General features: G+C 44.5%; 1 protein-coding gene across 4 annotated transcripts in view; it reads right to left on the bottom strand.

Moving 5' to 3' along the window:
- The window catches only part of slc30a2 (solute carrier family 30 member 2), a 176,729-nt gene that overhangs the window by 36,916 nt on the left and 126,572 nt on the right, over positions 1–13,241 (bottom strand). For all 4 annotated transcript variants that reach the window (XM_063035835.1, XM_063035843.1, XM_063035817.1 and 1 more), the window contains exon 3: positions 6,878–7,024. In XM_063035835.1, coding sequence (XP_062891905.1) covers positions 6,878–7,024 — 147 coding nt within the window. The remainder of the gene's footprint in view (positions 1–6,877; positions 7,025–13,241) is intronic.

Below are 13,241 nucleotides of genomic sequence, written 5' to 3'. Positions count from 1 at the left end.
CCTCTATACTCTCATGTCTATCTCCATCAAATCAGAATTGTGCACGGTCCCCTACTTGACAGATTACAGATATCATTCACTGGAGAGGCCGCGCGTGCTCTCCGATGAATATTATCTGGAAGCTTTTGTCCGGGATTGGATTCAGTGGTGTGTTGTGTGGTTGCACTGTTTAAATCAGTAATGTGTGACTCTGTGGGTTATTTGCTCGTTATTGTGATGCGCGGGTTTAGGGGAAGAAGGCGCGAGAGAGAGAGAGAGAGAGGCGCTGTGAGTCGGCTAACGGGGTCGGACCCCGAGCAGGAGTCTGAGGTCCAGGGTGTTCGGCGAGGAGAGGAGACGGAGACGGACTCGTGTGGAGCGTCTGGTCGACCACCGTTGTTGGTCCCAGGCAGCAGGTCGGGGTGGTCTGAGGGGATCGCAGGGTGAAGAAGGAAGGTCCCAAGCTCCAACTGTTTGTGCACCAAGAGATTGAACTTTGATAAGTGTGGCGCCTTTTATATCTCTATTAATTGTATAGTTCCAGTAATATCTATAAACTGTAATTCATTTAATCGTATCTGGTATATTGTCTGTTATTTGGCGGGGTGGGGTACATTACACAGCATCCACGCAAACTAATTACCCAGTTTAGCGGGGCCGAGGGTTGTTTCCCTAGACGACAGCGAGCTGAGCGACCCTGAGGCTTGCCAGGGGGCTACATTTGATATCTTTAAAGGGAAGGGGTTAAAGGGGATGGGGTCTCATGACTAGTCAGGGAAAGTGTCACAGCAGTGCTCAGTCAGGACAGTCTGAAGAACTCTTCCAGTGAGGCTTCATGGGGAAGAAAAAAAGTATGACCACATTAATGGGATTATATCATAGACCACCTAACAGAAAGCAAGATTTAGAGGAGCTAATTTGTAGAGGTGGAATGCTGTTGCAAGAAACATAAGGTTGTGATAGCAGGTGATTTTAAATTGTTCACATTTTGACTGGGACTCCCATACTGTAAAAGTACTGGATGAGAAAGAGTTTGCCAAATGTATTTAGGAAAGTTTCCTTAACAATGACATAGAAGTCCCAACTTGAGAGAGTGCAGACATCCCACCTCTCCCAGGAGTTCCGGGAGTCTCCTGCATATCAATAGCGGCTCCCTGATGCCCACAAATTATATACAATATCCCGGAAATCGATTTTTTAGCGAGGGAGAGGGAGAGGGAGAGGGAAAAAAAGAAAATGAATGAATCCTGCTTGATCTCTCTTTGTGCTAAGTAGACCTATCAGTTTTCTCTGTGGGCGGGCTTTACAGTTGACCTCTCTCTCTCTTCCATATTCCATCAGTTCAGTTACTGCCGTCTGTAATGACGCTGAAATAATCCAGACCACTGTTGGTGATGAAGTACAAAAGCCTGGCGATGAAATTCCCAAGGCTGGCGGTGACAACCTGACTATGCGAGGCGTCGTTTTGCGGGCTGTGGAGTGAGCCGGGAGCAGAGTGAAGGCTTAAGGGCTTTGGCTCAACGGGCAAGGCAAAGGAGATTTGGTTTTCAATTTTCCCTGTTATTTGAGGAAAGGGGGAAGTATGAGTGAGAGGGCAGCTTGTTGTTCTCGGTGCCGGATGTGGGAGCTCCTGGAGTCTCCAGGCCTCCCGGACGCCCACACCTGCGCCAGGTGCTCTGAGATGCAGCTCCTAAGAGACTATGTTAGGGAACTGGAGCTGCAGCTCAACGACCTTCGTCTGGTCAGGGAGAGTGAGGAGTTGGTAGAGAGGAGTTACAGGCAGGTGGTCACACTGGGGCCACGGGAGGCAGACAAGTGGGTCACGGTTAGGAGGGGGAAGGGGAAGTGTCAGGTATTAGAGAGTACCCCTGTGGCTGTGCCCCTTGACAATAAGTACTCCTGTTTGAGTACTGTTGGGGGGGAGGAGACAGCTTACCAGGGGGAAGCAACAGTGGCCGTGCCTCCCGCACAGAGTCCGGCCCTGTAGCTCAGAAGGGTAGGGAAAGGAAGAGGAGGGCAGTAGTAATAGGGGACTCAATAGTAAGGGGGTCAGATAGGCGATTCTGTGGACGCAGTCCAGAGACCCGGATGGTAGTTTGCCTCCCTGGTGCCAGGGTCCGAGATGTTTCTGATTGCGTCCAAGATATCCTGAAGTGGGAGGGTGAGGAGCCAGAGGTCGTGGTACAGATAGGTACTGATAACATAGATAGGAAAAGGGAAGAGGTCCTGAAAGGAGAATATAGGGAGTTAGGAAGGGAGTTGAGAAAAAGGACCGCAAAGGTAGTAATCTCGGGATTACTGCCTGTGCCATGCAACAGTGAGATTAGGAATGGAATGAGGTGGAGGATAAATGCGTGGCTGAAGGATTGGAGCAGGGGGCAGGGATTCAAGTTTCTGGATCATTGGGACCTCTTTTGGTGCAGGTGTGACCTGTACTAAAAGGACGGGTTGCATTTGAATCCCAGGGGGATCAATATCCTGGCGGAGAGATTTGCAAAGGCTACTGGGGAGACTTTAAAATAGAACGGTTGGGGGGTCAACTTGGATTTGTGTGTGGAAAGTCATGTTTGACAAATCTTACTGAATTTTTTGAAGCGGTTGACAAGGGTAAAGCAGTGGATGTTGTCTATATGGACTTCAGTAAGGCCTTTGGCAAGGTTCCACATGGAAGGTTAGTTAGGAAGGTTCAATCGTTAGGCATTAATATCGAAGTAGTAAAATGGATTGAACAGTGGCTGGATGGGAGACGCCAGAGAGTAGTGGTGGATAACTGTGTGTCAGATTGGAGGCAGGTGTCTGGTGGTGTGCCTCAGGGATCTGTACTGGGTCCAATGTTGTTTGTCATATATATTAATGATCTGGATGATGGAGTGGTAAATTGGATTAGTAAGTATGCAGATGATACTAAAACAGGTGGCGTTGTGGATAATGAAGTAGGTTTTCAAAGCTTGCAGAGAGATTTAGGCCAGTTAGAAGAGTGGGCTGAAAGATGGCAGATGGAGTTTAATGCTGTTAAATGTGAGGTGCTACATTTTGGTAGGACTAATCAAAATAGGACATACATGGTAAATGAAGAATGCTGTAGAACAGAGGGATCTAGGAATAATGGTGCATAGTTCCCTGAAGGTGGATTCTGATGTGGATAGGGTGGTGAAGAAAGCTTTTGGTATGCTAGCCTTTATAAATCAGAGCATTGAGTATAGGAGTCGGGATGTAATGTTGAAATTGTACAAGGCATTGGTAAGGCCAAATTTGGAGTATTGTGTACAGTTCTGGTCACCGAGTTATAGGAAAGATGCCAAAATAGAGAGAGTACAGAGAAGGTTTACTAGAATGTTACCTGGGTTTCATCTCCTAAGTTATAGAGAAAGGTTGAACTTTATTCTTTGGAGTGTAGAAGGTTGAGCGGGGACTTGATAGAGGTATTTAAAATTATGATGGGGATAGATAGAGTTGACGTGGATAGGCTTTTTCCATTGAGAGTGGGGGAGATTCGAACAAGAGGACATGAGTTGAGAGTTAAAGGCCAAAAGTTTAGGGGTAACATGAGGGGGAACTTCTTTACTCAGAGAGTGGTAGCTGTGTCGGAGGGGATGGTCAGAGGCTCGAAGTTTTCGGACGGATGGACTCAGTGTCGGCTGTGGTCGGCTGCTTCCAAGGCATCGGCAAGTTGTCAGTGCCTGGAGGTTTATGGCAGGGAGTTTCTCCCTTTTGCCGTCTGCTATCGGGGACTCGGGAGTCAATTGACTCAGAGACTTCGAGACATTTTTATGCCGTGCCCATGGTTTGTTCTTCATCAAATTATGGTATTGCTTTGCACTGCTGTAACTATATGTTATAATCATGTGGATCTGTCAGTGTTAGTCTTTGGTTTGTCCTGTTTTCTGTGATATCACTCTGGAGAAACATTGTATCATTTCTTAATGCATGTATGCATTTCTAAATGACAATAAAAGACTGAGTGTTCTCATAATCTAATTAAAACAGAATTCAGAAGTCAGCTGTCTCACAAACCATTTGTGAATCTGATGTCTTGCAAAATTAACAAATTCCTTGACACAGACTGCTATGAGGTTTAGACTTCCGGCTGAGACCTCCCTGAAATGAGTTTTTGCAGGATGGGATGTCTGAACATGTGATACTAGATCTCCTTTTAGGGAATGAGACAGGGCAGATGACAGAAGTTGGTGGAGGTTGTGTCTACTGATCATAATGCCATTAGTTTCAAGGTAATTATGGAAGTGGATAGGTCTGGTCCTCAGATTAAGACTCCAAATTGGAGAAAGGCCAATTTTGACATTCGTGGAAAGAATCCAGTAAATGTAGATTGGGAGAGGTTGTTTTCTGGCAAAGGTGTACTTGGTAAGTGGGAGGCCTTCAGAAATGAAATTTTCAAAGTACAGAGTTTATATGTTCCTGTCAGAATAAAAGGCAAAGATAATAGGTTTTCGAGAGATATTGAGTTAAAATATAGTTACTTGGTTTTCAAGAGATGTTGAGGCCCTGGCTAAGAAAAAGAAGGAGGTGCTTAGCAGGTATAGGCAGGTAGGACCAAATGAGGTACCTGAAGTGTATAAGAAATGCAAGAGAACAATTAAGAAGGAAATCAGAGGGGCTAAAAGAAGACCGAAAGTTTCTATAGCAGATAAGGTGAAATAGAATCCTAATGGCATCTACAGATATATTGAGAGCAAAAGGATAGCAGGGAACAAAGTTGGTCCTCTGCAGGATCAAAGTGGAGCCAAAAGAGATGGAGATTTCAAATGGATTTTATTTGCATCTATATATATTGATGAACACAGAGTCCATAGATGTGAGACAATGAAGCATTAAGGTCATGGACCCTAACAGATTACAGAGGAGGACGCAAACAACAGGAATTCTGCAGATGCTGGAAATTCAAGCAACACACATCAAAGTTGCTGGTGAACGCAGCAGGCCAAGCAGCATCTGTAGGAAGAGGTGCAGTCGACGTTTCAGGCCGAGACCCTTCGTCAGGACCTCCTGACGAAGGGTCTCAGCCTGAAACGTCGACTGCACCTCTTCCTACAGATGCTGCTTGGCCTGCTGCGTTCACCAGCAACTTTGATGTGTGTTACAGAGGAGGAGGTGTATTAGGGTGGATAATCCCCAGGGCCTGACAATATGTTCCCTCTGTCCCTGTGGGAGGCTAGTGCAAAAATTGTATTGGCCCTAGCAAGATATACTTAAAACATTCTTAGCCACAGGTGAGGTGCTGAAGTACTGGAGGATGGCTAATATTGTTCCATTGGTTAAGAAAGGCTCTAAGAATAAGACAGGAAAGTATAGGCTGGTGAGCCTGACGTCAGTAATGGGAAAGTTATTGGACAGTATTCTAAGGGACCAGACATACAAATATTTGAATGGACAGAAACTGATTAGGGATAGTCAAGATGACTTTGTGCATGGTAACTCATGTCTAATCAATCATATAGAGTTTTTCAAGGAAGTTACCTCGAAAGTTGATGAATACAATGCAGTGGATGTTGTCTACATGGCCTTCAACAAGGCCTTTGACAAGGTCCCGCATGGGATATTGGTCAAGAAGGCTTAGCCGCTTGGCATTCAAGATGAGGTAGTAAATTGGATTGGACGTTGGCTTCACAGGAGAAGACAGAGAATGGTAGTAGATGGCTGCACCTCCAACTGGAAGCATGTGACTAGTGATATGCCACAGGGGTTGCTGCTGGGTCTGTTGTTGTTGGTCATCTATATTGATGACCTGGAATACAATGTCATAACCTGGGTCAGCAAATTTGCCAACGACACCAAGGTTGGGGGTGTAGTGGAGAGTAAGGAAGACTATCAAAGCTTGCAGTAGGATCTGGCCCAGCTGGAAAAATGGGCAGATAAATGGCAGATAGAGTTTAATGCAGACAAATGAGAGGTGTTGCACTTTGGGAGGACCAACCAGGGTAGGTCATACATGGTGAGTAGTAGGGCACAGAGGAGTGTGGTAGAAGAGAGGGACCTGGGAATACAAATCCATAATTCTTTGAAAGTGGGGTCACAGGTAGATACGGTCATAAAGAAAGCTTTTGGCACATTGGCCTTCATAAGTCAATGAACTGAGTACAGAAGTTGGGATGTTACGTTGAAATTATTTTAAATGTTGACAAGGCCAAATCTTGAGTGCCATGTCACCTATCTACAGGAAAAATATAAATAAGATTGAAAGAATGCAAAGAAAATTTATAAGGATGTTGCCGGGACTTGAGGACCAGAGTTATTGGGAAAGGTTGAACAGATTACGATTTTATTTCCTCGAAAGTAGAAAATTGAGGGGAAATTTGATAGAGGTATACAAAATTATGAGCAGTATAGATAGGGCAAATGCAAGCAGACTTTTTCCACTGAGGTTGGGTGAGGCAACTAGAGGTCATGGGTTAAGGGTAAAAGGTGAAATGTTTAAGGGGAACACGAGGGGGAACTTCTTTACTCAGAAGGGGGTGAGAGTGTGGAATGAGCTGCCAGCATAAGTGGTAGATGCAGGGTCCATTTCAACATCTAAGAGAAATTTGGATTGGTACATGGAAGGGAAATGTATGGAGGGCTATGGTCTGGACACAGGGCGATGGTACTAGAGAGATTAATGATTTGGCATGGACTAGGAGGGCCACAGAGCCTGGTTCTGTGCTGTATTGTTGTATGACTCTAATAAATAGATTCAATAAACACTGCCAAAGCAGAGAGCATAGTTTGAGGAACTAACTACATAAAGAAAAGCAATGCAGACATCATGCAAGTATTTAACAAGCTTAAGTAGTCATATAATTATCAAACCTGATCTTTGTTCTTCCATTGCATTACTTATCTATTTTAAGATTCCATAAATATCTACCAAATTCAAATATATGGTGAAGAAAAATTCTCCTACCTGACCTATGCCAACCAAAGTTCATAGATTTTGTTGCTGGTCGTGTAGAAATCCAGAGAGAAAAAAGGCTAACTAGCATGCTGCCAAAATCTGTCAGTAAATGAGCTGCATCCGTCATGATGGCCAAACTGTGAGCAAGGTAGCCACCTGAAAGAGAAGTAAGCAAGGCAAACCTGTAACTCATTATCATTTAGGAAGCCACGTACAAGCCAGGATAAATGTGGCATCCATTAAACCAGATTTGGTCTCTGTTATATCATGGACTTGGAGAGGCAAGTCATTCTCGGGAGTAGCATAACCATCTGCAAATTGGTTAAATCTAAATATTGATGGTGCTAAAAGCTTCAAATCATGTGATTGTTGGAAGATATTACCCTAATTACTGCAATTGCCAGAAATCTGAAATAAAAGCAAAAGAAAATGTTCTAAGTATTCAGAAAGTCAGGTAGCATATGCAGGGAATGATGCTGAGGTAATCTTTCAAGTGTAAAACATTTTTTCTCCCTCCACAGAACGTGCATGATCTGGTAAATATCCCTACTATTTCCTGTGCCTACAGACTAAATGTGCATTTTTGCAATCAAATGTAAATCTCCAACATTTTAGCAGGTTTTTAAAAAGCCCGTCATTTCAAGTCATTGTTCACAGTGGAGTATTTTCCAGCTACTGTTTTTTCCAATCCATTGAGTGTTTAACACAGAACATGCCGGTTAAGAAAAATCATGCAACATATATGTATTTATTTTTAGTTGAATGAATAAGGAATGTTCTTTAAAAATATTTTAAGCTAGCATATGGTGATGTAAAAATTCAATAAAATTCATAAAAAATTAGAACTAGGAGCAAGCTAGACCATTGAGACCCTCAGACCTGTTCTGCTATTCAACGGTATCACAGCTGATCATCCACCTCATTTTATTGCCGTATCCTTTCTGTTACAAATATATGAAATAGAAGCATGAGTAGGTCATTTGGCCTCTCTTGTCTGCACTACCCTTCAGAAAGATCATCTGATTTAATCCCAACTGTATTTATGTTTAACCATAATAACCTTTCAACCATTTATCAAGAGTCTTTCAGTCACTGCCTTATAAATATTCTCTCCACATATCTCAAGACCCCTTATCTTCAATCAAGATCCTTCCCGCTCTCCCAAATTTCAGTGGATACAAACCCACCCTGACTAAACTTTCCTCGGACGGCAATCTGCCTAGTCTAGGTAGCAGTAAATCTTCACTGAACAGTTTCAAATAGTCGAATTCCTTCCATAAATGAGGGGATCAATACTGTTCTTGAAATGTGTCTGACATCCCTGATGAATAACTTCCCTACTTTTGAATTTAATTCCTCAGCAATAAACAATAGTTTTCCTACTTATTAATACACCTACTTGTTAGCTTTCCCTACTTATTAATACACCTGCTTACAACCTTCAGTGAATCATGAGAGCTTTGTAAGCTTCATTATTCAGGTTGTTTTCTTTTATTTTTTCCTGCCAAGATGGACAATTTCACAGTTCCTCACATCATCCTCCATTTGTATGATCTTTGCCCACTTACTTAACATGTCCATTACATCTTTTCACTTATCCCATTATATTCTTCTCATCTTCTTCATGAACTACTTCCCCACCCACCTTTGTATCATCGGCAAATTAAGCGACCATACCTTCTTCAATCCTTTCATTCAACTCTGAGGGCACAGTATTAATCCCTGTGGCACATCACTCATTACATGTTGCCAAACAAAACAAAAGTAGACAATTTAGACATACATATTTTTTGTTCTCTGTTAGTCAACTAATCTTCTATCAATGTCAATATATTAGCTTTCCTTACTGCAGTGATCTATGATGTGGACCTCATCAAATGCCTTCTGGATATTCAAATAATCTACTTTCATTGGTTCCTCTTTCTCTACAGCATGTATTGACTTATTCAAAGAACAGTAGCTTAGTCAAACATGATTTGTCTTTCATAAAACTGTTGAATTTGCCTGAACATCTTGGAGATTTTTAAATTCCTTGCTGTAATATCTTTTAGAATTATTTCTAACCTTCATTTATGACAGATATTCTCCTTTAATTCTCCATCTCACTCTACTGTGACCTATTCGTCTATAGCCTCAAAAACTGTCCTAATGAAGACCAGCATAATCTTGAGGAACATCTCATTTTCTACCCAGGCAAACTGAATCATCAGAGGCTTAATACTGAACTCAGCAATCCAGATAATGCTTCCCCTGCTTGTATCACAACCAGTCTATTCCCCTGTAAGGTTATTCACCTGTAATAATACCTCATTTTTTTCTCCCATAACAGCAACTGCTTAATAAACTGAATGTTTCCAGGTGTTACCCAAGGCTCTGACTTTCATTTCACAGCTTTAAAATGCCCTTATGCCTTCATTAGTCTATCAGCTGGATGGCTCTGTAAATATTGGACATGTAAATTATTTTTTTGTTAATTATACATAGAAGCTCTTACTATCTGACTTCTACATTTCCGGTTTGCTTTATCAAGATATTTTACTTTTTCTTATAAACTTTAGTCATTTTTTATATATTCTGTTTAATCTTCTTACTTGCAACCCATCTTCACACAATTATATGACTTTTCTTTAAGTTTGATACTGTCTCTACATTTTTAGATACTCACTCCTGTATGCTTCTCCCTCTCATTGGTGTGTATATATTCCATGTATTCTTAAAGATCCCCTTATGCCTAACCTCTGCGACTCAAGTGACTGTTCTGTAAGCTAATTTGCCATTTCACTGCTTTCATTCCTCATAATTGCCATTATTTATTTAAAACACGAGTCTTGGACCCTTTCTTCAGCTTTCCAAACTGAATAAAATATTCAGTGACATTGTGATTTCTACCACTTAAGAGAACCTTCAACGTGAGGTCATTATATAATCCTGTCTCATTGCACTATGCAGGTCAAGTGTTATCTGTCCTCTGGCTGGCCCTACGACATGTCGATCTAAGAAAACTTCATAATGATCTTTCAAGTATCAATACTGTTACGTACCCCGTAACTGGGTTGCCAAACCAGCAGAAATGGATCACTCAGTTGGAGTCTGGAGTACTAGAACTAAGAAAGTTTTATTAAAGAAATAAGCAACACAGTAATCGAAAGGATAATAAATGCAACAGTTCAGCAATGATAAAGACACATGTGCACAGAATTAAGATAACAGCATCAATCAAGCTCTATCGTTGTCTAGGGGTAAATGACCAAACTTCAAAGTGACTCAAAGTTCAGTCCAGTTTAGTAGTTCAGTTCGCAGTAATCGTTGCCATGGCGATGGACAACGTGGGAGGAGAGAGAGAGGGAACAGGAACAACTGATCATTCAGACACGGCTTCACTCACAGACCGGCGATATGGCTCACAAGCAGCTTTTGGGCAGGTCCTTGGTGATGTCACCTGAGGTCACCGACTGTGACCCCTCCTCCAGATGCGGTCGATCCTCTGCAGTGAACCCGGCACCCAGGCAAGGGCGGACACACACCGGGTTCCCGCTGATCGTACCTCTCCATCCTGGCCGTTGTCTGATACTTCCCACCGACTCGTGAGAGGCGTACCGCTTCCAGGGTCTCGTTACCTCGGGTGGCGTGTGTGTCCTGCCTTAGCGAACCTGTCCCTTTTTATCCCCCTGCTGGGGTATCGCCTGTCCATCACTTCAAACAGTTCAGGGTTCAAAGGGGAAGCCGCTCCAGACAGCTCTCTCTCCCCCGTCCCTTCATTACACATCTCCAGACGCTGCTCCATTGTTCCTTATCTCTCCTTCCCCTGAGGGCAGGTGGCCACTTGCTGATGTCACTGATGCTAACCCAGGCCAGCAAACATCTTTCATCAAAGTTGCTGGTGAACGCAGCAGGCCAAGCAGCATCCATAGGAAGAGGCGCAGTCGACGTTTCAGGCCGAGACCCTTCGTCAGGACTAACTGAAGGAAGAGTGAGTAAGGGATTTGAAAGCTGGAGGGGGAGGGGGAGATGCAAAATGATAGGAGAAGACAGGAGGGGGAGGGATAGAGCCGAGAGCTGGACAGGTAATAGGCAAAAGGGGATACGAGAGGATCATGGGACAGGAGGTCCGGGAAGAACGACGGGGGGGGGGGGTTGACCCAGAGGATGGGCAAGAGGTATATTCAGAGGGACAGAGGGAGAAAAAGGAGAGTGAGAGAAAGAATGTGTGCATAAAAATGAGTAACAGCTGGGGTACGAGGGGGAGGTGGGGCCTAGCGGAAGTTAGAGAAGTCAATGTTCATGCCATCAGGTTGGAGGCTACCCAGACGGAATATAAGGTGTTGTTCCTCCAACCTGAGTGTGGCTTCATCTTTACAGTAGAGGAGGCCGTGGATAGACATGTCAGAATGGGAATGGGATGTGGAATTAAAATGTGTGGCCACTGGGAGATCCTGCTTTCTCTGGCGGACAGAGCGTAGATGTTCAGCAAAGCGGTCTCCCAGTCTGCGTCGGGTCTCACCAATATATAAAAGGCCACATCGGGAGCACCGGACGCAGTATATCACCCCAGTCGACTCACAGGTGAAGTGATGCCTCACCTGGAAGGACTGTTTGGGGCCCTGAATGGTGGTAAGGGAGGAAGTGTAAGGGCATGTGTAGCACTTGTTCCGCTTACACGGATAAGTGCCAGGAGGGAGATCAGTGGGGAGGGATGGGGGGGACGAATGGACAAGGGAGTTGTGTAGGGAGCGATCCCTGCGGAATGCAGAGAGAGGGGGGGAGGGAAAGATGTGCTTAGTGGTGGGATCCCGTTGGAGGTGGCGGAAGTTACGGAGAATAATATGTTGGACCCGGAGGCTGGTGGGGTGGTAGGTGAGGACCAGGGGAACCCTATTCCTAGTGGGGTGGTGGGAGGATGGAGTGAGAGCAGATGTACATGAAATGGAGGAGATGCGTTTAAGAGCAGAGTTGATAGTGGAGGAAGGGAAGCCCCTTTCTTTAAAAAATGAAGACATCTCCCTCGTCCTAGAATGAAAAGCCTCATCCTGAGAGCAGATGCGGTGGAGACGGAGGAATTGCGAGAGGGGATGGCGTTTTTGCAAGAGACAGGGTGAGAAGAGGAATAGTCCAGATAGCTGTGAGAGTCAGTAGGCTTATAGTAGACATCAGTGGATAAGCTGTCTCCAGAGACAGAGACAGAAAGATCTAGAAAGGGGAGGGAGGTGTCGGAAATAGACCAGGTAAACTTGAGGGCAGGGTGAAAGTTGGAGGCAAAGTTAATAAAGTCAACGAGTTCTGCATGCGTGCAGGAAGCAGCGCCAATGCAGTCGTCGATATAGCGAAGGAAAAGTGGGGGACAGATACCAGAATAGGCACGGAACATAGATTGTTCCACAAACCCAACAAAAAGGCAGGCATAGCTAGGACCCATACGGGTGCCCATAGCTACACCTTTAGTTTGGAGGAAATGGGAGGAGCAAAAGGAGAAATTATTAAGAGTGAGGACTAATTCCGCTAGACGGAGCAGAGTGGTGGTAGAGGGGAACTGATTAGGTCTGGAATCCAAAAAGAAGCATAGAGCTTTGAGACCTTCCTGATGGGGGATGGAAGTATATAAGGACTGGACATCCATGGTGAAAATAAAGCGGTGGGGGCCAGGGAACTTAAAATCATCGAAAAGTTTAAGAGCGTGAGAAGTGTCACGAACATAGGTCGGAAGGGATTGAACAAGGGGGAATAAAACCGTGTCGAGGTATGCAGAAACGAGTTCGGTGGGGCAGGAGCAAGCTGAGACAATAGGTCGGCCAGGACAGGCAGGTTTGTGGATCTTGGGTAGGAGGTAGAAACGGGAAGTGCGGGGTGTGGGAACTATAAGGTTGGTAGCAGTGGATGGGAGATCCCCTGAGCGGATAAAGTCGTTGATAGTGTGGGAGACAATGGCCAGGTGCTCCTTGGTGGGGTCACGATCGAGGGGTAAATAAGAGGAGGTATCCGCAAGTTGTCGCTGTGCCTCGGCAAGGTAGAGGTCAGTATGCCAGACTACAACAGCACCCCCCTTATCAGCGGGTTTAATAATAAGGCCTTGGTGGGGTCACGATCGAGGGGTAAATAAGAGGAGGTGTCCGCGAGTTGTCGCTGTGCCTCGGCAAGGTAGAGGTCAGTACGCCAGACTACAACAGCACCCCCCTTATCAGCGGGTTTAATAATAAGGCCTTGGTGGGGTCACGATCGAGGGGTAAATAAGAAGAGGTATCCGCGAGTTGTCGCTGTGCCTCAGCAAGGTAGAGGTCAGTACGCCAGACTACAACAGCACCCCCCTTATCAGTGGGTTTAATAATTTTATGTGTATTCTCGTCACAATACATTCTGAATGGTTCCAGGAGTGGAAAAT

Source organism: Mobula hypostoma, chromosome 2 (genome assembly GCF_963921235.1).
Source record: "Mobula hypostoma chromosome 2, sMobHyp1.1, whole genome shotgun sequence".
NCBI lineage: Eukaryota > Metazoa > Chordata > Chondrichthyes > Myliobatiformes > Myliobatidae > Mobula > Mobula hypostoma.
This window is presented reverse-complemented; position numbering and strand designations above follow the sequence as displayed.